This window comes from Polypterus senegalus, chromosome 10 (assembly GCF_016835505.1).
Source record: "Polypterus senegalus isolate Bchr_013 chromosome 10, ASM1683550v1, whole genome shotgun sequence".
Classification (NCBI taxonomy): domain Eukaryota; kingdom Metazoa; phylum Chordata; class Cladistia; order Polypteriformes; family Polypteridae; genus Polypterus; species Polypterus senegalus.
Window position 1 is genome coordinate 94,963,112 of NC_053163.1, and position 27,989 is coordinate 94,991,100.

At 37.9% G+C, this 27,989-nt stretch overlaps 1 protein-coding gene across 1 annotated transcript; it reads left to right on the forward strand.

Annotated features, from left to right (window-relative positions):
* Positions 1-3,690: 3,690 nt before the first annotated feature.
* Positions 3,691-27,294, forward strand: vbp1 (von Hippel-Lindau binding protein 1). The gene is made up of 6 exons (XM_039766246.1): positions 3,691-3,796; positions 7,677-7,801; positions 8,217-8,283; positions 13,028-13,126; positions 24,406-24,544; positions 26,225-27,294. The coding sequence occupies exons 1-6, from the start codon at positions 3,716-3,718 to the stop codon at positions 26,299-26,301; spliced, it is 588 nt and encodes a 195-aa protein (XP_039622180.1). The 5' UTR covers positions 3,691-3,715; the 3' UTR covers positions 26,302-27,294.
* Positions 27,295-27,989: the final 695 nt, after the last annotated feature.

Genomic DNA, 27,989 nt, shown 5'->3' on the forward strand with positions numbered 1-27,989 from the left:
TGTTTTACTGTCACGAAACTTCTATGGATTTTCTGCACTTATCTGAAGCTGGCCTTTTAAAAAATCTGAGGAGGCAGTCTTATGTTGAGATATTACATAAAAATAATTTGACATTCATAAGAGCTAAACTTGGAGCAGTTTGATCAAACCTTTAGCTTTTTTTCTTTTTTTGGAGAATACATAATTAATCAAATATTCTCCACCCTTTTTCTGTATGCTCTTATGTTTTTATATCCTAGATCAATTCTGAGTTCACAAGAATCACAACTGTCCCCTTGGAGACAAAGTTCTTGGCGCAGTTACACAAGCACTCCACCAAATTGCTGGAAGTCATCAAGCACAAGGGAGGAGCTGTAAAAGAGAAGACCACCAGGATCTTGCAGGTTTTAGATGAGGTATCTATGAATGAGCTGTGCATCAGTGGGAATCATGGCTGAATACTTTTGTGTGTGTTTGTGTGTAATTTTAATTAATATGAACTGTTTTTACGCAGACTATGGACATCAACGTCAGAAGAGAATGCATTCTCAAATCTATGATAATCTACTTGGGTGAACCTGTTCAGCACCTTATCAAAGAATACCAGGAAAGAGCATCTCATTCTCACTCACTTGCACACCACAACACCTACAGACCCATCCTCATGTACTGTTTCAGACTGTGTTCTTAGTAGGTAATGATATCATTAAATAATACCCTAACTGTAATGAGAGCAGTTACAGTTCACCATAGCCACAAAATAGACTGGGTGCTTGAGTTTTACAGCTACGCTGTCATCGTCTTTTCAAATTAGCTGGAAATCATATTTTCAAAACTCAAATTTGTTCAAAGTTTGATTTGCTGGACAGGTTTTTAGTGGTTCATTAAGTCTAAAATCCAACCTGAATGGTCAGCTTTGAAATGTCGTAAACACTTTTTTGACAGATCTTAAAAATTAATTGGGTTGGATTGACTTTTAAATGCCTTTTGGGGAAAAATTAATGCTGAATAATACTGAATTAATGCTAAAAAAAAAAAAAAAACAAAAAACTACAAAACCAATATGTAAACAATAGCCACTATATCAAACTGTGGAACCTGGTCAGTATTTTAGTGTGGTGTGGTGTGTGGGTTAAAATGGTGTTTCTCTAATCAAAAACTCTACTCCTGACTTCTTCTAGTTGTCCTCATGTATTACTTTTTCTTGTAGGATATGCAGGAACATGAGAAAGAACTGGAGCAGGAAACATTGGCCAACTTTGTGACAGGAAAAGCTGATCCTTTCCATCCACACAAAGACATTAAGGCAGTCATTGAAGGAAGAGAGGTCTTGAATGATTTGCCCTCGTTTCCAACAGCTTTTGCCACGTTCTTCTGGTTGATATATGCACTCAACCTAAACTATTAAAAAAAAAAACAAAAAAAAAACAAACTGCAGTACACCTTTGAATTTGTGCATAAAGTCTTGATGGAGCTTGATGGAAAAAAGATGACCCCAAAAATTCATAGACTGATCACCCATCTGTACAGCCCAGACTAGGTGGAATTTTGCATTGACATCCTCAATTTTTATTTTCCCACTGGTGCTTAAATGTTAGTGGCTTTTACTATGCACATTGTAAGAGGTTTTTTTTTTTTTGGAGGTTATATTCACATGACTTCTTTGAATAACTGTTGAATTTAAGAGGAAATGTTTTTGGTCAGAAAGATGTTCAAGTTTAGTGATCCTAATTTGTGATTTCATCAAGTGACAGTTTAAGTCACCAACTTTGTGGGCTCAGACATTTTTTGGTTTAGCTACAACATTCAATACTATTCATCTTCATCTGTTCTATCTTATTAAGAGATTTTTTTCAGCCAGAAAACTGCAAATTTGTCATACATTTGTAGGCTCAGAGGATATTTGATTGAACTGTTGCATCAAAATTACTTATATTAAATTGCAGTGGTTACAGCTCTCAGTCAAAAACAGTGTTCCACTGTCTAAGGAGTTGTTCCACTGTCTGTCTGTGGAGCAGCTTCAGGGTTTTTCTGTTGATGACATCAATATTTTTGTCTTTAGTGTTCAGCTGAAGGAGAATGTTCATCTATATGAATTTGAAAAGAATGTACGATATCGTTATTGAGTTATCCCATTTTAGGGTAATAAAAGGAAATGTATTCTGTTAGAAAGACATTTCTAGTTCAGTGTAACAAGTATGACGTCATCAAGTGATTGGAATTACTTACCAAACTTGTGGGCTCAAAGAATTTAAGTCATTACATCCAAGTGAGTTGCGTTTAAAACTACTCAAATAAATACATGGTTTCTTTTACTGGCCAAGGCACTGACATGTTTATCCTGCTGCAGTAACCCATCCCAAAAGGTAATGTCATGTATTCTATGTACTTGCCATGTACAGTTGAATTTATGGTGTAATAAATATGAATGTTTCAAATTAATGTGTTCACAGAAGTCATTAATTAAAATATATTTAAAAAGAATTTGTGTATTTGATTTGCTGTACATTTCAGATAATGTCAACTGTTATTTTTTCCATCCATCCAACCCGCTATATCCTAACTACAGGGTCATGGTAGGGTCTGCTGCAGCCAATCCCAGCCAACATGGCAGGAAACAAACCCCAGACAGGGCACCAGCCCACCTAAGCTGCATGTCTTGGACTGTGGGAGAAACCTGAAACACCTGGAGGAAACCTACGCAGACACAGGGAGAACATGCAAACTCCATGAAGGGAGGACCCGGGAAGCGAACCCGCGTCTCCTACCTGCAAGGCAGCCGCATTACCCACTGCGCCACTCTGTTTTTTATTTATTTTTTAATTTTAGGTTAAATGGAATGAATTATAGTCATTAACTCAATAAAGATAACTATTGTTTTGTTATTTAGGACAATTTAAAATAATTGGTAGGTTCAACATTCAGAAAATAGTTTGAATGGAGCTGAAAAATAAAGGTTTACCTGAATAAATTATTTACACAGCGTCAATGTCAAATATTTCGTGTGATTGATGACGTCAGTTTTTTTTAAGCTGATCCAATGTTTTATTTTTTCAGTGTCTATAACAGAAACAAAAGTTATACAATTGCTTAACAACAAAAATGAGAACATCATAACACTTTTGAACAGAATAGGCTATTTAGCCCAAAAATCCTACACATCAGATTCTCTAAAAAATAACATCAGGTCGAATTCTGAAGATCTCCAAAGTACTTTCTATTCCGCTTCTTATTAACAGTAACTTTTTTAATGCGTCAGCGGTTTCTCGTTTTATTCTTCACAAGCTACGTTGTAAAACTGTTTATCCTATGCAAATATCTGAATCTGAACTTGATTATTATGAAGTTAAATATGAAGTATAATATCAAACATACAGTATATTTTAAAAATGGTATCTAATATTATTTGTAAACAGATGTGTATCTAGACTTTTCCGGGACAGTCCCGTTTTTAAGCACGGCGTTCCGTTTAATGCATTGAAATCTAACCACTCGCTCTTTAAATTACGTGTAGCACATTCGCCGGATTAACGAGTTGTAAATGTATACTTTTGAAACCGGTTAACCTATTTGTAGTATATCTCACTAAGCCTAGATTTAGCTATGAACTACAAATCCCAGAAAACTGTGCGCACACTCAGACAAGTCTTTCTGTTGAGAGGCGGCCCCGTTTGGGGCGGAGTCAAGCGTTCTACGCTCAACGTTCGCGTTACGTGAGGGGTGGAACCGGTCCAAGATGGCGGCGACCACGGAGAGTAGCAATGCGGGTTCTGCTAGTAAAAGAAAGCATTTGGGTATCCCTGAGGCTGTATTTGTGGTAAGATGATGATCGGGGTGGTTGGATTTTGCACTTGATAGGAACCCTTAATGGTAACGCTGCGTCTGTTGCTGAGTCTACTGTTTTTGTGCTTGCGGTTTGTGGGGTAACGGCCACAGCCTTACATGGCAGTTGAGTGAGCAAAATGCAACTCGGTTTCCAGGCGGCGTGGGGCGTGTAGGACTGAAGCGGCAGACCTCTCATTAAAAGGTGGTAGAGAATTTGAAACAGAGTGAAAATAACGGGTTATTGTGTAATAGTAATTGATTGGCGTACGTGTTCTCATTCATTAGTAGTGCACAGAGTCAATATCGTACGTATCCTATCCAGCACATTTCAGTAGGCTTTACAATGTTGCTTCGCATTGCTTGAGGGCTAGCAGGCTTTGTTGTAGTTTTTTGTCCTTAAAAAGGTAAACACCCCTTGCGGCGAGGTATTATATAAACCTACACCTACACATTTGTATACATTATATATAGTACATACATATGTGTATGTGTGTGTGGTCAATTTAAACGTAGCATTTATCGTAACGAAGTTGTGTGTCTTAGCAGAACTGATGTCACTGCCTTTGGTAGAAGACAATAAAAGTATGCAAGCCGAATTGCAAAAACGCAGCATTTTTTTGCCTTCATTCGCCTTCTAGGTTCATCGCAGTAACACAGAAACCTCGCCAATATTACTGAGTATGTCTTCATTTTACATAGTTGTTGTAGTAGTAGTGGTTTAGTGTTTGAGAGCATGAAGACTCTTTTTACATTGTTTCTTTCCTAATTGTTAATCGTTAAATCAATTCACCCCAATATTCAATACTAAACCTCACGTGGTGGGCATTCTATTTTTGAGATGTCATTCTCCTATGAAGAGAGAATGCAAAATAATATGTAGAAACCAAATGTGATAACACTTTTAAAGTTTAAATTTGTATGTTTATTATTGCTGTTTGTTGTCTGTACCACATGAAAATGATATAGCATGACACACCCTTTATTTTTCCTGTGGTGTAGCTTTTTACTGGTGTGTGGCAGTCAGTCACCCACCACCAATTGAATCCTGAGGTCACCTTTGTGTATTTCATAGTTCATGTTCAGTGAGTGATATTCATAATTGCAAAGTTCTGCCTTCTCTTTTTGTAAATCAGAAAGCACCACCACTTGTGGCCCATCTGTACAGTAATTGTCAAATACCTTGACCCCTTACTGCCACTGCATGCAGACAGGTGTACACTGGTGGTTCTTATGAATCATGGGTAAATTGATTTGCAATGTCTCTTGTAGCAGATTGCAGGCACTGCCAGGCAAAACAGTGCCTTTACTTGTAGACTTTTAGCTTTTATGGTAGGTGAATTATTACATTCCCTATGTAATACCACCAGATGGCAGAGCCATCATTTTCTGTATGTATGACAGCATGTCTTAATTGCATTGCAAGCCAGGAAACAATTTACCAATTAAGAGCACAGTCAAGTGTTTGTCAGATCAACAGATTTTAGAAAGTTACCTTATCTGATTTGCTGAAAAATGTCATTGTACCCAATAACGTTTGTGTCAAAGTGTAGGCTTGTATGGACATTTCTTTCTGAAATATGGAGGCTTTAGAAAGCAGGTTTGGCTCTAATTTTACTGTAAAAATGAGTGCTACTACAAAAAATGACATTGTTTCTTAAGTTATAACTTTTAAGCTGTTAATGCTAGATGCATTAAATTGTCAAGGGTTGCTATTTAGTATTAGATGACTCTAACATCTAAAATAATTGGTCCACATTCATATTTTGTGCATTGATTAATTAAATTTGCTCCTTCCAGTGGAATAATTCTTTTTATGGCAGACTTCGTCATTGATGGCCAATATGTATTTGAAGTATAGACATAAATTGATTTTATTTTCCTTTTTTTTTTATTTCCTGACAAGTAAAAAAGTTGTATTTCTTTCTGAAGGATGCCTGATTGCTAATGAACCATAACAATACCTATTCAAGTTGGAAAGATCTGGTGTGGTTTAGTGTAGAGGTACAGAGGACCACTGTTGTTCTTCAGCATGAAAGATATTTTCAATACAGTTTTCAGCAAGCCATCAATTGGCAAATGTGCAACTGTGGGCTATCTATTTTTGTTGTTAAAGGCATCTAATACATAAACACAATTCATGAAAACAGTTTCAAAAGTGATGACTCATGGAATATTGTCATTTTTTAGGAGCATTCCTTTTTACAGTATATTTGGGGCCACACCCTATTTTTAAGGCCTTTGTATCTCAGAAACTAATGAACATGCAAGCCTAGAATATGGCTCACTAGTTTTTGGGTATAACAGCCTTATTTCCATTAAAATATGAAGTAAATCAGAGCTGGTTAGTTGGGGGGCCTCGTTTGATTTAAAATGGATTGACCCAACAGTCAAAGTTGCTCATTTGCATAATGGAGTTCAGTATGTGAGTTGAATTGAAACAGTAAATGAAGAGGAGAGCAAGAAAAAAAGAAATTGTTCAATAAGATAAATATGCAAAAATGTGTTTGGGTGCAAATGATATAATAGTGTCTGTTTTGTAATGTAGCTGTCAAAATGGGAGTTTAGCTTGGATTCAAATGACAGATACTGATCCAGCATATAAAAAAATAAACAATTGGGACAAAAGGGAGAAAGCAAATCAGATGCAGTAATGTGCTATCATCACCTTAATCTCCATATCCCGTTCCTGGGTTTTGATTTGGAACTTATGCTACTCACTGTTACATTGAGCTTTACAATTGTAGCTCCCTTTTCCTGTAAAGCACCACATGCTGAATTTTCCAGTTTGTTATACACAGGAAGAAAATGAAGTTTGAGTAATTGGTAAAACAATGAATGAATGAATGAAGGAAATCCTTGTACTATACGGCTGTCATGTAAAGTCTTACTTACCTTCCAGCATGTCACCAGCATGCAGAAACTGTCATAAAACATAAATAAATAGATGTTAAATGTGTAAAGGAACAAATCCAGGTGTGTGTAAACAGGTGAAGGATATGGTTACATATCTGGACCCTGCTCTTGGCTCTGCATGCAAATCTGTGTTCCACTATTTATTCTACATGGAGTAACTAGCCAATATGTTTTCTTCTAATGCAGTGTCACATTTACTCTGTACATTTCCTAACCTACTTGGCTAATACACATTATCAGTAGGTGGTTATCAAAGTTAAAACTTTTAGTATCAGAATTAATAGATGCTATCCCTCTCTTTCCAATTTACATTCAGGTAGTTCTCATGTAAAGAATATGGGACTTTGTATGTATTTTAATAAGTAGCACAGCATAGTATCACACATTACCTTTGGTACCTATCAACAGATGTATAGCACTGCTAATAACAAGATTAGATTTTATGTGTCAATAATGTGATAAGAGTTTTGATGCAAAAACATCTGAATACCCTAATATGAACGTTTCTTGGATTGAACTTTGTCATAAAAGATAGTGTGGCCACTATTCATGCTTTAATCCCAGTTGGATTGCAAGATTATTTTTGCTACCTTTAGAATTCATGTTCCAAAATTATGGTTTTATAACAATTTTACATTAAATTAAGGTCTATGGTTTTTCACTTGTTAAAGCTGTCTAGTTTTATTTGCACCATTTCAAAGTGCTCAAAGCATGTCTGCTTTCTTAAAAAATATGTAATTCATTATACGTCCTTGGTTGTGTATGTTCGCCAAATATCTTACAGTGTGTTGCATGTGAATGTAAATTAAATTACAGATGTAACTGATTTCTATTGTATAACAGTAGAATTTGTGTTTGGATAACACTTCTATATTCATGACTTTTATGCTCCACACAGATTGTTTTCTTAGGATACATTTGAAATATCTTTTTTTTAATTTTTTTTATGTATTTATCAGGAGGATGTGGATGCATTTATGAAACAGCCTGGAAATGAGACAGCTGATGCAGTTCTAAGGAAGTTGGATGAACAGTATCAGAAATATAAGTTTATGGAGCTGAATCTCGTGCAAAAGAAACTAAGGTAGAGATCTGAACCTATGTGAATCTGAGAACTCAAAAGCTGACATGAATCAGTAAGCCTGTAATTGGTATTCATTGTAAACAGTGTTGTATTTGAGACCGTGAAGAGCACATCGAAAGTACTGCATTGTACAACATACAGTGTTGTGCTTTCTATATTTATACCAAGTAAAAAACTTCTCTCATTTAAAATCTCAGTTATGTGTTTTTATGGTCATTTTGCTGTTTTTCCTTTTTTGTTCAAAAGTTAGACTTCAAATCCGTGACTTTTTGATCAGATTGTAAGGACTCTGGTGCACAAGTAATGTTTGCAGTGTAAATTATTTGCTGTTTATTACACCCTTTATCTGGGGGATTTGAATACATTTCACTGTATTATTGTGTAACAGTTTTCATGTTAACTTTTTTGCTTACAGATTAAAGAACCAAATCCCACAGATTAAACAGACATTAGAAATTTTAAAGCACATGCAGAAGAAAAAGGTATTATTTTCATATTTTGCATAAACAAAATGTTTGTCTCATAATGTTTTTAGTGAGAATTCCTGTATTTAAACTAATCTATTTTACAAATGAAATTAATTGTTTATGAGCAATTATATTCATAAAAATATGGATGTCTAGCTGAAAGAAAAGCTTTTATATATTTTTTCACTGTTTGAAGGCTATTTTCAACCTCTCATCATGCTTGGTAAATCTGGGCTTTTCAGGTGGAATTGGAATATAGCATTATTGGCTCTAAACTGAAGACTAGTGGACAAAGCCCCCTAGTTTAAAACAAAAAAAAAAAGAATACATACACTTTTTAAAATGAATATGCACAAAAAAGGCATAGATACAGTACAAATTTTAGTTTTGACTCTGTTGAGGAGATCTTGCAGTCTTGTCGTGAAATACATACATATATATATATATATATATACCCATAAATATAGAATATAGATCGTTTTCCACAACATTTGAATCTTAAAACTGCCACCATGCTAATATTCTGTTTTGGCACAATTTTGAATTACATAATTTAATAGAACCAGAACAGAAAATGTATTTTGTGTTCCCAAATAATATATGAAATCTCATTGTTTCATTACCTCTTTGAATGTCTCATTGTTAAAAAATATTTAACATTAATAAAAAAAAGCAATCTCTGTCTTTAAACAAGTACAATTTTAAACTGCTCCAGCTTTCAAAGCAGTTAACTAAGCCCTTGAATTCAGCTGAATGGTATGCAGTGTGTAAATTTTCTAACTTGTTAAAATAAGTAGGCTGTCAGAACACTATTGTTTACCTTGCATTGTAAGTTGAATTTTTGAAAAAACAGTGAGAATTGCAGGAATTTGTGTGCTTTTGGGGATCACGTTACTGCCTAAATGCAGTGTCCTATTTACATCTTGAAACAACTAGTAGTTAATTTGATGGAATGCATGTCACATTTAATGACTGCAAAAGCTAAAATCTTGCCACTCCTGGAGCTGTCACCTCAAGTGACTCACCGCATGTGACTATTTACAAAACTGTTTCTGAGTTTTTGCACTGATTCAAAGTCATGTATTCCTCCATGAGAGTAATGCAAGCTTAGGGTACCAAAGAAGCCTGTGCAAAAGTAAACAAACACATATCATAGACATCTTGGTTGTAATGTGCTTCTTTCAAAAATTCTCAGCAGCCTAATAAATTTACTTTACGATTGGATGGTGAGTTACTTTTAAGCCTCCTGAGTCAACTTCCAGCAGTACTGGCTAATAAAGGTAAGGTAAACTGATAGTATGGAAGGTCTGGGGCAAAGTTTGAAAAGTAAAAATTATATAAAGCAAAGTACAGTCAAATTTGAGAAACTGTGTTTCTATGCACAACAAATTAGCTAGAATTAGAAAATATTTTTTTTATAGAGTACCTTAGTAACAGTAAGGAGCACTTGCTGTTTTGTTGCAAGCATTTGTACCTTGAGAGCACAGTCTCTTCAGGGTTGTGCATTGATCTGCTCCAGCAATCAAAACTTTTTTTTTTTAATAAGGTGGTTTATGCTTTACATACGAGACCCACTTTACCTTATGTGATGTGCTGTAGATCTGCCCAATCAGAGTGTTAACTAGTAAATCACATTTTTGTCATTCAGGAAAAACAAATCTCACACAATTTTTAGCCCAGTGAGCAGTTTTAGTTCAAGTCTTTCCATCTGTGTTTATAAAAAATCTTGTCTAAAATTCTTTTCCTGCTAAGTCTGTTACATTTTGTTACTGCAGAGTGTATGCAGCATAATTTTTTTACTGTTCTCTTTATCATTAAGAGAATTACAAATTAGACATGAAGATTTGACACCAAGATGAAAATGTTTTTTCAAATACATAATTAAGAGAATTTTACTTAGTCATATAAAGTACAGTTTTACAATCTTTATTTCGGTTTAACCATGTATATGTTAAAAAACCTATGCATTTTTTTATGTCGACAGTGTAGATTTAGTAAAGAGGAATGGACATTACTTATTATCTTCATTTAATGGTTTTTGTAGTGGTATTCTATCTTTGCAATTCAAAAGTTAATTTGCTTAATTTACTAAACATGCATAGCAGCTCTCGAAAATGAAGTATTCAAACATTCTCAATATTCCACAACAATGAGGAAAATAGCAGTAAAATATTCTGTTGTAGTATGCAGAACTTTGCATGTACTTTTTAATACTTGAAACATAGAAGCTATCATCGCAGCATAAGTTACAGGGCAGACACCAGTCCATCATAGAGAGTGCTTGCACATACCCTAACACTTATTCATGCAGGGTTAAATTATAATCTGTGGCACATGTGAAATATGATAGAAAATAGTCTGCAGTATTATTTGCATGTCAGAGGCATCTGTAATTCACCATGTTAATACACTTTGAAGTACTGTCGGGCAAGTATTGTGCACATAGAATTTTTGGGGATACTAACTCTTAATTGATCCAGTAAGGATGTGTGACTAAATATACTTTGTGATGAATTGACATTTTCTCTACAGCTAACGCCTACTATTATAAAACAGTAACAGAAATATGTTGCAGACTTCTTTTGTTGAAAGCATGTTAAATTGAAAGTAAAGTTTCCTTACAGTCAACACTTTAATTTGCTATAAATTATTTTGTTGTTTACCTATTTAACAGTCACCTTTACCCATGAAGACTTACAGAAATAAGGATAAATTCAGTATATGATCCAAGTTTTGAGAAAGAGGTGATCTTAAAATTGTGCTAAACTATTCATAGTTTAATTTCTTTTCTTTATTACATTTATATAGTGCTTTTCTTACTACTCAAAGCACTCCCCATGCAGGGAGGACCTGGGATGTGAACCCCATGATCTCCTTACTGAGAGGCCACAGCACTACCACTGCACAAAGTATAGTTTAGACTAATCATGCTATCAAAGGACTAAACAGTAATGCCACTGGGTTTTCTGACATTTCCCAACTGTTAAATATAATTTTTAATGTGGGTCTGCGGAGTAAGGATCATTTTTCCATAGTGAAATTTAAAGGAAACACACCCAGGCCCCTACAACAAAAAGTAATTAAAATAGAAAATTAATGTTTGATGTCCTATTAATTGAAATGAACACAGTTTCAGTACCATGCTGTAATTATCACATGGACATTTTGAAAGAATTGTTCTTATCTCAATTATAATTAAGCAACTTCTGCAACTTGGTATATTTTCCATTTTCATTAAAAATTAGCTGTTTTCAAAAATGTAACATTAGTAATAATGATTAACTCTTTCAGGCTGTTGTCGACTTTTGTCAAAAGGAGGAGTTGACGATGGTAATCAACTGTAAACTGTGACAACCGTTACATTTTAGTTGGACTCTCATTGCTAGAAGGAAAGTTAGATTCATTGGTTTGACAAAGATTCCATGCGCTCACGTGAGTAGCAAGGCACACACAACAGCAAAAATAGCACTGACATCTGGAGAGAGATCAAAACGAATGCGAAAAGCAAAATACTCCGTGGACGACGTCTTGCCTATTGTCTCTGAACTGGAGTATGACTTGTCAGACTCAGATTTTGATACGTGATTGAAAATGAATGTGAGGTTCCAGCTTCAGCTGATCGGTCCTCAGCTAGTCGTGGTACTGACAATGCTCGCCAGGGAGGACTGCCACTTAATAATCAGATTGTAATGCACTGCGACTGTGACTGCCGCTGCTGCTCTCCCAGCCACACATAGACAGCCTGGCAGCAAGCCTGCCACTCATTCTTGGCAAACTGGCAGCCACAGCATGCAGCAACAGACGTTTTATGTTGATTTCTGTGTGAAACCATCGTTTTTTTGGAAAAAATATTCAGCCCTCAAAGAGTTAAAAAATCATTACACTATTTTCATTTGAGGGGTACATTAACTGACAATAATAAGAATATTGTGAGTACTACCAATGTATATACAACACTGATCCCTGTGCATTTGCATGTATAATTAGCTATATGCTGGAGCTATCGTGTGAAACAAGCCTTAAAGAAGCCCTCCACAAAAAATAAAGCACATGCTACCCTATTAATAATGAAAGATTTATTACTGTTCACAAGGCTTTTTTTTTTTTTCTTCATGGGAGAAAAAAATGCAGAGCATCTGCACTGAGATTAGAATGAAAAAAGGCATTCTCGCTGTACCTAGTGCTGCAGCTTCAAGTAGAATGAACCAGTCTCATGTGGCTGCTTTGTGGCATGGCTAATGTGTTATCCAAGACTGGAACTTTGTGATGTATTTCATGGAGTATGGAAAAGTTCCCGAACATTTCCATGGTTTTTCCTTACTGTAAAGTGGACTCCGCAGGGTTCACTTACCACTACTTTAGGTATATTGTTATATGGCTGTGGATCAGTTTTAAACTGTTTACTGAATATGTGAAAATTAAAACTGCAAAAAACATTGTAATTACCTTTTTTTTGTAAACTACTTCATGAATATTTTATAATTTAGTTCATTCTTTCCGAAAGTTGTCAGTTCTGCAGTTACTTTAAGCTTTTCTGAATTGAGTTAGTTTTTGTATTTTAATATTTTATATATCATTTAATTCATCACAAGTACATTTACAACTTTTAAAAAGATCTTGTTAATTTGTACTAGATATGAAAGGCAAAAAAATGATACAGTATTTAATAATCATAATGAAAATTATTCGTTTTAACAAAAAATGAATGGATTTTTGACAATCATAGCTGATGGATTTTTTTTTTTGCTTTCTATTGTAGGAGAGCACTGAGCCTATGGAAACCAGGTATCTGTTGGCAGATAATCTTTACTGCAAAGCCTCGGTTCGTCCCACAGACAAAGTGTGCTTATGGTTGGGGGTAAGACGTTCCTGTTAATTTTTAAAGAATGATAATAAACAGTATGTTTTTCTTTGAAATATGAATAAAATATGCATAGATATTTATTTTCTGTATGTGGGGTACAGCACTGAAAAAGTGTCAATTTATGGGATTGACAGCTCTGGCATGAAGGAAGTGAGGAGGAACTGGGTGGAGAGGAGATTACAGTTTTGAGGTAAAGTCTGTGATGATGCAGGTTTGCTGCTTGCTCTCATCTCGCTTCCGGGAGCCCTTAAACACGTCACCGTCAGTAATGTTACCGATGAGCACGACAGTGAGGCACTTCAATGGAGGAAGGGGATGGTGCAAAAAATGCCAAGTGCTTTTATTAAAATCAAATTAAGTAAAGTGCAGTGCTTTCAGAATCCTTCAATAAATAAATAAATAATCCCATAAAAACAGAAGTGAAGTGGAAGTTAAAATCCAATAGAAAAAAGTCTTCATTAAATACAACAAGGTTAAAACAATGCTGGAAGCAGTCTCTTTGAAAACAAGCCCGGTGCATTCTTTAACTGGTGATCCCCGCTGCCTTCTCGGCCTTATGCGGCCAGCTGTCCTTCTTTTGGTCACTCCAGCTCCTTGATCGCTCAGCTGGAGCGACCGCTTCCTACTGCCCCACAAAGTGTTGGCCAAACACCCCTGCTTTTGGGCTCAATGTCCAGCTGCCTGCCTGCCAGCATGTGCTCGCTTGCTCACACCTGTTCTTTCCACACTGCTTCCTGCTTACTTCCTTACTCCACAACCTCCGTCTTTCTTTTCTTTTTCCTCCCTTTAGCTGCCTTGCGCTTCTATTTATGTAGAGGACGTGGCAGCTGTAGTGCAACGATTATTTATTTAAAACTGGCCTCTTGATGTGAGCTGTGGACCTGCTATACCACAAAGTCCCTCTGAGTGATGCACGTCTGACCAAGAACAATGTACTGTACAGGGAGAGACTGAACATGTGCGTAAATCACTGGCGCATACGAACCGGAACGGAAACGAAATAAAGCACAAAGAGTTCACAGCAAATGCACAGAGAGACACTGAACACATGTGAAAATCATTGGCGCATACGAACCGGAAGGGAAACTGGCTTGTTCATCACCCGAGTGTGTGGTCGTGAACAGATGCAAAAGTTTGGCGAACTTTTTGTTCGTATCCCGATTTGTACGTGTTCTGAGATATTCGTGACCCGAGGTTCCACTGTACAGAGTATAAGGGTACACATTGTACAGGGACACGAACTCCAGAATTGTTAAATGTCAAACTATTTTCAGCACCTTGCAGAACTGGACAATGAGAATTATTACTCTGAGGAGGTTGGCAGGTATGGGTAATCCCAGGGGTTCATCTCAAAACATGTCCAAAGAAGGAGAGAGATAGTGATAATGGGGTACTCGGTCATTCTTCATCCTGGCGTTGTGTCCCGCTTGATCGCAGGGTCCGCTCTCTTGCAACATCGTCTCCATTTGGCTCGGTCTAAAGCGTCTTCTGGGGTGACATTGGCGATTTTCATGTCTTCGCTGATCCGGTCCATCCACCGCTTCTTTGGTCTTCCTCGTGGTCGTCGTCCTGCGGGTCGAGCCGCATTGCCGTTCAGCGCCACCGAGTTCTGGTCACCGGGTGACATGCCCGTACCACCGCAGCCTTGCCTCTCGCATCTTTTCTACAATTGGCGCTATGCCCATTCGCCTTCGGATGTCGGCGTTCATGATACAGTCCCATCTTGTTAGGCCCAGGCTCCAGCGAAGCATACGCATCTCCATGGTGCTTAGGGCTTGTTCGTGCTTCGCAGAGGCTGGCCAGCACTCTGATCCGTATAGGGCAACTGGGCGGACCACTGATTTGTAGATTTTTGACTTCAGGCTGTCCGGCATGCGGCGGTCGCAGAGCACGCCAGTAACTTGGCGCCACTTGGCCCATGCGGCGTTGATTCTTGCGCGGACGTCGGGTGACAGGTCACCGTCGTGGCTGATGACAGCGCCAAGGTACTTGAATTCGGTAGTCTTTTCAGGTCTTCCTCCCCGATCTTGATGGTACCATCGGTTTGCAGGCCACATTCCATGTATTCGGTCTTTTTAATATTCAACTTCATGCCGTTGGTGTCTAACCGGTCCTTCCACCGTTGGGCCTGTTGCTGTAGGGCTTCGCGTGTCTCGTCCGAGAGGAAGACGCCGTCCGCATACAGCAGCGCCCATGGGTGGGGGGTCTGGAGGTCCGCCGTTGCTGTGTCCATACACAAAATGAACAGGAGCGGCGATAGCGCTGATCCCTGGTGCACGCCCACATTGATGGCGAAGGGCGGTGATGTTCCCACTGGGCACCTGACCATGCTGGTGACGTTGCGGTACAGGAGCTTGACCCAGTTGACGTATGCTTCTGGTACACCGTGCGCTCGTAACGCATGCCAGATGAGGTCATGAGGCACTCTATCAAACGCTTTCTCCAGGTCCAGGAAGGCCATATGGACACCTTTGTTCTTTTCTCGATGTTTCTCCAGTAGAAGGCGGGCGGCATGGATTGCATCGGTTGTTCCACAGCCTTTGACAAAGCCGCATTGATTTGGCGTGATGGTGACGATATGGCGGAGGCGGGCGTCCAAGATCCGCTCGAATATCTTCATTGTGTGGCATAGGAGGCGGATTGGGCGATAGTTGGAGCACTCGGCCACGTCGCCTTTGCCTTTCCAAATGGGCACTGTTATGCTGGTGGTCCAGGCCTTGGGGACTTCGCCTCCTCTGACGATTTGGTTGAAGAGATCGCATAGCGTCGCGGCTCCACGCTGCCCAAGCAGCTTCCACACTTCAGCAGGAATGTCATCAGGTCCGTCGCCTTCCGTTCTTCATCTTCTTGACAGCAGTTGTGACTTCTGCGATGGTAATTGGCGGGACGGGGCCAGGGACGGGGTCGGCACTGCTGATCGGCGGGTGTGGGAATTCTTCATTGCTCACTCTGGAGTAGTAATCGCTCCAACGCTGGAGGATGGCGGGCGGATCCCGTAAGACTAGGTGTTGGTCGTCCTTGATATGCTTGACCTGGCCGATATCCTGGGTCGAACGATGGCATATTGGCAAGGCGATAGATCTTGTTCGCCCCTCCAGGCGTGTCCAACTCCTCGTAGAGCTTGCTATAGTGAGCCGCCGCTTTTTGCGACAGCACTCTTCGCCATCAACTTGGATGTTCTGTATTGTTGGTAGTCTTCATCGTCTCTGGACTGGAGCCACTTCTTCAGGGCTTTCTTCTTCGCTTTGATGGGTTCTTGCACTTCTTCGCTCCACCACCATGTTTGTTTATCGATGAATTTTCTTCCCGGTTTCGTCCGTCCAAGGGTTGCGGACGCAGCTTCGAGATCTGGCTGGAGATGGCATCCCAGGTGTCCGCTACTGGCTGGTCAGGGTCCACGTCCATGCGGGCGAGCTCTTTGTAAGCTCTTGCTTCCACTCGCCGAGTCTCCACCATTTAATCTTTTCGGCGGTTGTTGTTCGTACCATTCGACGCTGGCCAAGGTCTAGGTGTAGGTCCATGACTAGCAGCCGGTGTTGGGGGCAACGTTTGTTGATGGGATCACTTTTACGTCACGGACCAAGTTGAAGTGACACCTCCGAAAGAGCCAGTAGTCGATCTGGGTGTCTCGGCCGCCGCTGGAGTATGTTATCTGATGCATTTGCTTCTTTTTGAAGAAAGTGTTGACTATGGCGAAATCATAGGCCTCTGCGCAGTCCAGCGCCGTGTGCCATCGTCGTTACGGGCTCCTCGCCTTGGCCCCATGGACCCGTTCAGTATCCGGTTCGCTCTTGACCCACGTGGCCGTTGAGGTCGCCACCGACAGCTACGTGTTCTTCGGGGGCAAATGATCGTAGGTGGGCGTCGAGGCTTTCCCAGAATCGGTCTTTCTCGCCGTCGGGGCAATTGGTTTGGGGCGCGTAGCACGATACAACTCGGAGCACGGCTGAGCCAGTGTCGATTTTGAGTGACATGAGGCGGTCTGAGACTCGGCTGACTTCTACGACGTTGTCTTGTAGCTTCTGGCAGATCACGATTCCCACGCTGTTTTGTGCTTGTGCGCCGTTGTAATACAGTTTGAAGCCTTCGCCGATGTCTCTGGCTTTTGATCCTTTCCATTTCGTCTCTTGAATACAGGCGATGTCGACACGACGGGTCTTGAGTGCGTCGGCCAACTCGCGCTTCTTCCGGTCATGGTGCCGATGTTGAGGGTCCCACACCGTAATCGTAGTCGTGGTCGGACTTGCTTCTTTAGCCTGTCCCGTCCTTGGGCAGGTAGCCTTCGCCCACTTCTCACGCCGCCAGGCGAGGGCGGCGCGCGTCGCCTGCAGGGGACGCCCTAGCATCATCGTCCAAATGTTGAGCCGTTGTTGCATATGATGCGACTGAGGAGGGGTCCGTCGATCGGCGCGTCGCTCCGCCTGACATCGACGACCCTCACCGTTGGCCAACTTCCCATGGTGTCGTTGTTTCCAGCCGGCACCGCGAGGAGGTGGTGATGGGATTTTGCCAGCCATGGGGTACTCGGTCATTAGGGGAGTTGAATTGCAGGTTTGCTCAAGAGATGAATAGTCTTGCATATTTATCTGGTTAGATGAATGGGCTTCTGGCCAGGTTGAGGAGTGGATCTAATAGTCACTGTCCATGTTGGAACTAGTGACATGCATAGGGGGCAGTCTGTCAATTTTGTTATCCAAATTTTAACATGTGCCAAGCTGTGTCAATTCAGGTAAGACTGAGTAAATAAGAAGGTTTAACGCATGGCTCAAATTTTTGGTGGAATACACAGGAGCATATGTTTATGAGGTATTGAGACCCCTTCTGGACCACAAGTGACCTGTTCTGACATAACAGGATACATTTGTAACTGAGGGAATTTTTTGTGGGGGGGGGTTGAAGGGGATATGAGTAGGTTAGTTGAGGATTGTTTAGACTAGGGAATGGGGTGGTCACATAGAATATGCCATGCTTGCTTGTTTTACTAGTGTAAAAACAAATACATACAGTAACTAGGACATTACTAGACCAAGTGTAAAGAGACAAAATAAGTAATGATATTTTTAATGTTTGTTTTTTAACACAAGGAATAGCTAAAATAAAACAAGTTAGTTGGATCATTATGTAGTATTTTGGCAGACCACTTATGCAGAAACTCAAACTGTTAAATTTAAATTTAGCAGGGCAATGTTTAAACAGATGTGGTAAAGTCTGAAAAGGATAAATTGGGATAAACTTTTAATTATGGAGACAGTCAAGGAAGGAGCAGTGGAAAAGATTTAATTATGTTTTACGTATAATGCAGGAGAAGTTAATCCCAGAATTAAGAATCTGTTAGAAATTATAAGAGCAGCTGTTAAAAAGGATATCAGGAAAGCTTACAGTTGTTTTGTATTTAAAAGCAGTCAAGAAGGAGGTGAAGTGTATTAGGAATAGTAAAGGTGAATTAAAAGGCACATGCAGTGAAACAAGAAATGCTCTGAAAATGCATTTTACTTTAGTTTTCATGTATGTGGAAGTGGGTAACCTTACAACAGTAATGGGAACAGCCAAGGAGACAGTAATATAGAAATTGTAGAGTGAGAAATGCTGCTTGGATTAGAAGGGTTGAATGCTTATGGATGTTAATGAGTACATATATAACCCCCCTCTCTCTGCTCTGGGGAAATTCATAAGGACTAGAAGATAGTAAATGTTATCCTATAACATAAAAGGGTGATTGGGTGCTTCCAAGTAGATATAGAGGTTGATAAGCTTAGCATGCTTCACAGGCTAATTGATTGAAGGAATTAAGGAAAAGATTGAGAATCACATGGCAAGAACAAGTTGTGTTAATTAGCAGTTATCATGGGTTCTAAATGGAGAGATTGTGTTTTTACTAATATACTTTTATCAAGATAACACTTGAGAGGTTAGTTAAAAAAAAAAAAAAAAAAACACTGAATCAAGTGAGCATTAGTGTGCACTATGTAGACGGGTGCAAAATTGGCTCAAGCACAGGAGGCAAAAGGTTATGGTATGAGGACCTTATCAAAATTATGTTTAAGACAATGTCCCTCAAGGGTAAGTACTAGGAATGTTGCTGTTTTTTAAATATACTATACTCGTATATAAATGATCTGGATAGGAATGTTAATAGCAAGCTGGTTAAGTTTGTAGATAATACCAAAATAAGTGGAATGGCAGGTTAGTTAAGAATCTGCCAAATAATTACAGTGGGACTTGCACAGAATGCAGACTTGGAAATGTTTGTAGCAATTAATTAAAAAATGTAAGATACTACACATCAGAAGTGAAAGTATTAGGCCGGGTTTATACTTCACGCAACGCATGCTCCAGTGGACGCTCCTGCTAAACAAGCGTTGTACTGTTTATACTTGTGCTCGTACTTTATGTAAATCTGGAGGAATCCACCAGGTTGCAGTGCGAGATATTATCACAGTGAGAACAGGTTCAGCTTTGCTGTGTTGTGAATTGCCTAGAATACCCATTAAATTCCGATGACACCTTACCGCAATATCTCTGAAAAGGATTTTTAATGATCAAATCAATCAGTCCAGGGATTTGTCCATTTCAGCTAGCATTGGGCACGAGGCAGAAACAATCTCTGGACAGGGCATCAACTCATCGCAAGGTGAATACAAACACCCACTCGCATACAAACACTGGCATCATTTTAGTGTAACCAAATCTGCATATCTTTGGAAGGAAACCGGAGCACAGTGTGGAACCCCAGCAGGAAAACATGCAAACTCCAGGCAGGGAATATCAGTGACGTGACTCCCTGCAAGACGGCAGTACTAATGCTCCGCCACCGTGTCACCCCCATGTGTGTAATTTTTAACAATATTCATTATTTAAATTAAATTACCGATTTATCTGTAAAATGTAATGAAAGTGATATCAAGTATGCATCTAAGGATTCTAAATGTTCAGAGAGTTGGAATATCATACATATGTTCTGTGTGGTGATCTATTGCTGTTTGCTGCTGCTGTCAGTACAGGAGGAAGCCCTAGAAAAAAAGACGGCACAGAAGACGGTATGTGAGACTTTTAAAATGTATCATGTCATTACGATCGGGAATATGCGATGCTTAAATATAAAAGCACCACGAATGCATCTGTATGTCGGCATTTTGCTTCACCACATCACGTCGCGTTAATTTCTGAGGATCTGCTCAGAGGACGCATCAAATGAGCGCTGGAAACACGTGGCAGCCATTATGCGGGCGCATATGTGTTCTGAGCGTGAAGTATAAACAAGCCCTTAGATTTGATTGCACAATGGAAGGTCTGAAACTTGAAAGCACCCCTTATGAGAAGGATCTTGGAAATATTATTAAGAAGGCTAACAGAATGCTAGGTTATATAGTACAGTGTTTAGAGTACAACCTAAAGGAAGCTAAGGTTAAGCTGTATAACGCACTAGTGAGGCTTCAACTAGAGTAATGCATGCAGTTTTGGTCTCTGGGCTACAAAAAAGTAGCCGCATTTGAAAAAGTCCAGAGAAGAGCAATGAAGCTGGTTCTAAAACCTGAGAATTATGAGGAAACACTAAAGGAGTAGAACCTTTTCAATTTAATTTGATGAAAGTACACATGGTTGACATTTTTAAAACTATGGGATTAATACAGTACATTGGATCCAGGCTATCACTTTAAACATCAGTTTTTCAACAACACACAATGACAGAGATAGAAGTGTATAGTACATGTAAGTACGTTTAAATATTAGAAAGTCTTTCTTTAAGTAGATAACCATAGACACATGGAGTAAGTTAACCAAGTAGTGTGGTAGACAGTTGAACTCTACAGACTTTCTTAACTCAGTGTTATTTTGGAGAGGTTATGTTGGCAGGATTGTCGAACTTTGTAGGGCCAAATAGCATGTTCTCATCAAAGTTTTCATAATGTTCTAATATTTTAAATGATATTTTTATTATTCACTTCTGGGCTTATACAGTTAAGGCCATGATATATTGTTCTAAAAGAAAGTTCTATCTAATGGAAAATGGTTTAAGAGGTTGAAATATCATTACCAGTCTGTGCTGTATGCTGATTCTTTTAGGTATAAAACTTATAAAATATTCATACTTTAAGCAAGTTGTGGCAAGCCACATGTTCTTTGACCATTTAAGCCTATTCTTTATGGTTTGTGCATAACTAGCAGGTGTTTAGTCTATTACTGTTCTTTAAATCAACCCATGCTGATGTCACACCACAATCAAGATTTAAAGGTTTATGTCATATCTTAAAACATTTACAGGATATAAATCTTATTTCTAATGTCCCATGAAAATAGTTTCCTAGCTTCTAGTTGATGTATAATTTATGTTTTCCCCCTCTTGATGTTTAATTTTTTTGTCCATCACTTTGTAAGTATTTGGTTACTGGTAAATCCCAAAAGTTAGCTTTATTTGGCATATGAAATTTCATTAGAGTTGGAGAGTGGAAAGATAGGTAAATCTGAAAATAAGTAGCTTTTGGAATCTGGCTGCTACCTTCAGTTCCATCAGCATGCAAGCAAAAAAAAAACAAAAAAAAACCTGTTGGTAAGTAAACAAAGACCAGTTGTGCTATTGGACAATCAATACAGTTAAACAAACATGGTTGCATTTGATAGGTAAATGCCAGTATGTGCTTACTGTACCAAAACCCTGCCATTTTTGGAGGCAATCTGTGCAATTTAACATAGGATATCTCTGTTTTATTATGGAACTCGTTCTTTAATGGACAACTGTAGGTAAACAGTTATGTTTTATTTTTCTCACACATGCACATTTATACCCCAGAGTTGGTGGCATGAATTCAGGATTCTTAATTGAAGAAATTAAATGTTGAGCTCTGTCAATGAGGTACTAGGTATGGTAAAATAAACACGTGGTATGCCAATCTAATACCCAGAAAATCACTATATCTACATCAGGAAAGGTTGATATGCTGGTTAATCCAGAATTCCAGGTGAAATTCTTCTTCTGGTGTGGATTTAATAAAAACTGTTTTACCATTATGCTAAAAATAAGGTGAAGACGTTTAAACCTGCAAATCTGTACATGCAAAAGGAAACAGGAAAAGACTGTTATTTATTGGTGCAGTAAGTGTGCCTACCCCTTTATGAATATTACTTAGATTGCTATGCAGTTCATTATGATTGGTGACTAAATGCAAGCAGAAAGATCGTACTGGAAGAAGTAATGTCTGATTGCAGCGTACAGTACATGCCATGTAAAATAGAAGGTCACTGTAAGTATGGAGTAATCATCAGTAACGTTTTTTGTTTCTTGCCTGGCTGATTGTATGCCATATTTTTCTGTAAAACCTGAATACTGTTTTTGATACCAATAAGATTTTTAATGTTCAGTTTTCGGATGACTGTATTATTTGTGACAGCTAAATAAAACTTTGCTATTACTGATTTCTTTGAGTTGACTGTAGTGATTTCTTTGAGTTGTGTAGTGAATTTTTATAAGGAAAATTGAACCTATCTTGCCCATTGCGGCATGAGAGTAGAAGCAGTGAGTGCACAAGATCTGTCTGCTGGCTATATTGCAAACTGTTGAACTGGTATTGGATAACCCTATCCTCGCTACACAAAATTCAAGCCCTTTGGGCGCCAACAAGCCTGCCGCACACTTTTGATCACTTTAGTTTTAGTTAGCTATAATATCAATGCTACTGCTTAAGGAAGCTGTACCTTTATATGAACCACAAGCCCGTGGTACACTTAAAGTCAAAGGTGTCCAGAATCAAATATTCGTCATAGCTCCTAAAAGGAAAACCCATGCAAGTCCTGGGCAACAGAAGCTATCTGGATTCAGTGACTATGAGTTCTGGGTTGATTTTGCACTTAAGTATGTGTTGCTCATACTCTCTTTGTGCACATAGCCTATGAAAAATTTGACTGTGTAGATACATATTGGAAACAAATAGCAGATCTTATAAGTTTTCATTTCTTTAGTGAGTGGGGATTATTCTGATAATTTAGATTCAGTGGGTTTGTTATCAAAAGTCCAGTCAGTCATAATGTGATGCACAGTCAGTGCAGCAACAGCCATGCTCAGAGGCAACATCTACAGATGACTGTTTAGCCTGAATGTTTTTCTTTTAATACACAGAATATAGAAGTTCTATATTGCTTTATTAGCACTAAGCTGTGCTAAAATAATAGTGTTTATTGATGACTAACATACAACGAATGACATTTCACATGTTAGCCATGTGCAATACAAGGTGAAGGTCAAAGCAAAATCTTTTTCAACATATGCTTATGTGTAGACCACGGACACCTTCTCCTTAAATTTTTGACCTTTGGTTGGGCTTGTTTTCTGATGCAGGTGACTAGCCCAAAACATGTGCAACTCCCATCAGCAGTTATGTCCAACTAAATTTTAATAACATTCCTTACATTTTGTTGTCTTATGCTTCTTTTTTTTCTCTTTTTTTACAGTATGTGAAATTTTGTTTACCTTTTAGATGAAAGAGTAGCCCCTGTGGTCCCTTGGTGTGTTTGCTCATGTGCATCTCAAACTTTCCAGTTTAAAGCTCAGACATCAAGGCCCTTATTTATTCTCTGCATTAAAATGACCATCAATTTTTTTTCTCATGTGTTTGCATTTTCAGTTCAAGCTTTTTGCAGTCAAGGCTATGCAGTTTAAGTCAGTGAAGTGGTAAGAAAAGTCAAGACCATTCCCCCCCTTAAGCAGCACATTTAAGTTATTTAGATTTGATAGACACGAAAGAAAACTTAATTTATTTTGATACAAACTTAAAATCATATACTGTACGAGTGTAGTTCCCCCAATTTTCTTGGCAGTGACCGTCAGTTCAATACTAGACCCGTGGTCGGATATTTTGTGCTGATTTTTATGAATACAGCTGCTATGTTTCACACCACAATTTTCCAAGCCCCTATATGAAAGAGCACTTTCCACCATTTAAAATAACAAAATATGACTATTCCCCTATAACAAACAAAGTTCTACCAGCATTATTTAGATTCTTTTCAAAAGTGAACCCCTGATTAACCTAAAGAATGTCGTATAAAATAAATTTTCAGCTTGTTAGACATTTCTGTTTGCAGTGTCATGGTCTTGAATAGGACTTGCAAGTTTGCATTGTTATTGTGATCTGAGCATGACTTACCTCTAAAGGTTCCTCTGTTTAGCTTCTTTGACTTCCTGACTTTGAAAGAAATGTTATAAATTGATATATTTATCATGCATATATTTTATTTCCCTGTTGATTTGTACAGTATTCAAATGTTCTTTTTATCTCTAGGCTAATGTAATGTTGGAGTATGACATTGATGAAGCACAAGCCCTGCTAGAGAAGAATTTGGCTACAGCTACACGTAATCTTGACTCACTTGGAGAAGATTTGGATTTCCTCCGAGACCAATGCACTACTACTGAAGTCAGTATCCTTTTACAGGTCTTTTTTCTGACCAAGTATAGGCACATTTCAGGGTAAATGTGCACCTCCACCATATGTCTCTTAGAATATACAGTACATGAAAAAAGAGCAGTGGTCTGGATCATAATCTTTGCTATACATCTCCTCATATGCCTTTATTTTGTAGTTTAGTGTAATAATATCTTGGAAAATTCTTGAGCAGCCAGTATGATAACTTGATAGAGGTAAGTCATTAAAAGTTTTAAATGTATGCTATTCAAAGTATTCGTAAGAAATCAGTTTTTTTCAGTAGAGCAGTTATTTACTACTGCAAAAAAGCTTTTAACTAAACATGTTTCTCATTTGTATAATTTTCTATTTGTTTAAAGAATATTCTTCCAGTACTTTTATGGATAATAGAAATGTTTTTTAACAAGCAATAACATTCTTTTTGGAGAGCACTGGTTTCATTCTTGGTACCTTCCTGTGCCAGACACCCTTGTATAGTGTTTTCTTTGTGATGTACGCACAAACACTAAATGGAAAGAGACATATACATCTCTAGCTGTTGCCTCAGAGTTCCAGAGTGTGACTTCACTGTCAGAAAAAATGCCAAATAAAAATAGGATATATAGTAGAAGTGCAGAAAGCATTGTTCCCAGATAAGAATGTTCTCTTCAGATCTGTCAAAATGTAGGTGTCATTTTGTTTGGCCAACGTGAGCCTTCCTCTGATGGGATGCCATTGTACAGGAAGAATTTTGTTCTAGTTGACAATCATAGCGGTGGTAGTATCATGCTTTTTTGATACATGGCATTTCTGGGCCTTGATGATTACTATTATTGAAGTAATCATGATTTTTCCTTTTTTTTTTTGTATCAGAAGTTTCTGTAGAAGAATATCAGCTAAAACTCAAGTGTAGCTTAGCAGGCTGTATATATTGCCATTATTGGAAATCCTTAATGTTGTTTTTGTCTATACTCACAATTCTTACAATGGCCAAATAGCACTGAGTTGAAACAGGTCTAAAGTTAGTTATTGATGCTAAATATGGTGTCACCAGTTGTTTAGACAAAGGGACACTTTTTTTAGACTCGGCATAAGGCGTGTTATAATTGTTTCTAATAAATAAATAAAACCATCATAAATCTTGGCTTTTCCTTCCCATAAGGTTCTTGTTATCTAATATTATGTTTTAATTGAAGATAGAATGTTTACTGTTGAAATTTTCAGTAATAATACAGAAAATGACAAATGCTTATTCACAGATTGTAGATGAAAATCACATATTTTTGGCCAGTCTAATTAATGTTTTAATTATGTATTCTTTAATATATTTTCAGCTTTTTTAATATGTCCTTTTTATTAATTAATTAATTAATTAATTATTAAGTCCGACTTTAATAACAAAAGGGGGTTTCATTGACTTGAAGTTTTACAGTTTAATTTAAAACTACAAATCAAAAATGAAGTTGGTTGCATTTAGGCTTTATGCAATGGCTCAAAAAACTGGGCAAAACTCACTGAACAGGTGTTTTTGTCATTTGTTTTTCACACAGTGTTCTCTGAAGGTTGGCATTGCCTTTAGCCAAGAGTTTTGAGTTTGATGTAACCCTAGAAACTGATTTACTTTGTTATAAGCCTGCATGTTATTTTTATTTTTTATTTATTTATTTATTTTTGGCCTTAACCTTTTTTCCCCAAGATATGGCACGTGTCTACAATTGGGATGTGAAAAGAAGGAACAAAGATAACCCCTCCAAAAACAGTGAAATGTCTTAAAGGTTCACCTGTAGCCCAATCATTCTGTCTGTCTGGGGAAAAAAAAAATCAATAGCTTTTTTATGTTTTGTTCAGACTGATTTACACATCTTCAAAAGCAAATAGAAACAGGGGAAAAAACAAGGAGCAGCATGGGCAGTCCTTGTGGTGCACATTGAAAAAACTCTGGAGGCTACATTGATTTGTCATGCGGTTGGGATCTCTGGCTGTTTTGCTTCAGCCACATGATTTTTTTTTCCTGGTCAGCCGTCCACAGGATTTCTTGCAACTGTTCCCCCCACCATCATCACCCATGTTTTGCATATTTATAGGATTAGTTGTAGCACTTCAAATGTGGTATTTATTTGTTTAGGGACAAAACATGGCAAAGCTGTGTTGGTTTAAGGCATGGTCTTGATAATGTATTTTTTATATTACGTGAAAATTGCTTAGAACATAGCTGATATTCTAATAACATGTCAAATCCCAAGCCAACTAATTCTGTCCCATCATGAAGGCCTGCTGGATGGACAGTGTTCAAGGCTGTCCCTTTTTAATAAACATCACCGCTCCCTCTATAAATGCTTGGATAAATTCATAATTCAGTTGTCATGATTTTAAATATTTCTTACACCCATTGTTTGTGTCTTGTGGATCCCTTACTTTTACTTTTTCAGTGCCCTCCATCTTTCTGTGATATACTGTATATAATTTGCAGGTATATGAATGCTGTATTTACATATTTAGTACCCATACTGTCACTGAGCCTTAGAGACAGACCACCTAGGACTACCTTATATTTTGTTCTTGGTATTGACAAATTACAATCATCGATAAAAAATAATCTGATCTAAAAAAGCAATTTCTATGACAGTCAATAGAGTAAGTATACTGCTGATCTATCAAAGGACTACAGTGTAATACCTACATTTCCCGATTTGCTTTTATTGTTTTATGTTATTCATCAATATATTTTGTCTTTCAAGTGCTTTAAATGTTATTCAAACCTAACGAGTTAATGCCTTAAAAGTCCTTGTTGTTTGTCCAGTAATACATCCTGATGGGTTACAATTGGCATAGATTTTACAGAGAGTATCTATAGATTTAGTACATGGTAGAGGGAGCGTAAAATCGCCAGTGTTGTTTTGGACACATTTAATTTTAGCATTACTTGCTGCCATCTTGTGGTAATACATTGCAGGATTCGGTTAAACAGTTTTTGACACACATAGGCAAGGAAATCCATAGTTCTGACTTTTGACGTGAGTTTCTCCTTTAGACTTCCATTTTTGAAATTCAGAATTATCTCTGTATTGTTTACTTTGACATTCTAAAGGTTTTATAAAACATTGGCTTAATTCTAGCATTCTAGGACTCCATATTAGAGCATTGTCACTTTAATAGACTTGTTAAATGTCATTATTTCTTTTTGAATAATATTTCAAATTGGTCATTTATGTCTTAGTATTATGCAGAGGTAATGACTGCAGTGCTGTTCACATCTGATTATTAAACTAATTATTAACTGGGTGCTTTTCAACAGCCTTACAACATGAAACAAACAAATTTTCATATTTAATTTTTATAAAATAATGGAAATAATGGCACCACTGAGAGCTGCCAACATTTCTGAGTATTGTGACTACTTGACAGTTAAATTCAGTACAGTGCAGTAGTAAATTATTAGTGGGAGAATAAATTTAGCTTGC

Bases quoted from the DNA above. Each gene is read 5' to 3' on its own strand.
- vbp1 (XM_039766246.1), top strand. From the start codon at position 3,716: ATGGCGGCGACCACGGAGAGTAGCAATGCGGGTTCTGCTAGTAAAAGA. The intron at 8,284-13,027 runs GTATTATTTTCA...TTTCTATTGTAG, and splicing joins AGCACATGCAGAAGAAAAAG to GAGAGCACTGAGCCTATGGA. The intron at 13,127-24,405 runs GTAAGACGTTCC...TTTTATCTCTAG, and splicing joins AAGTGTGCTTATGGTTGGGG to GCTAATGTAATGTTGGAGTA.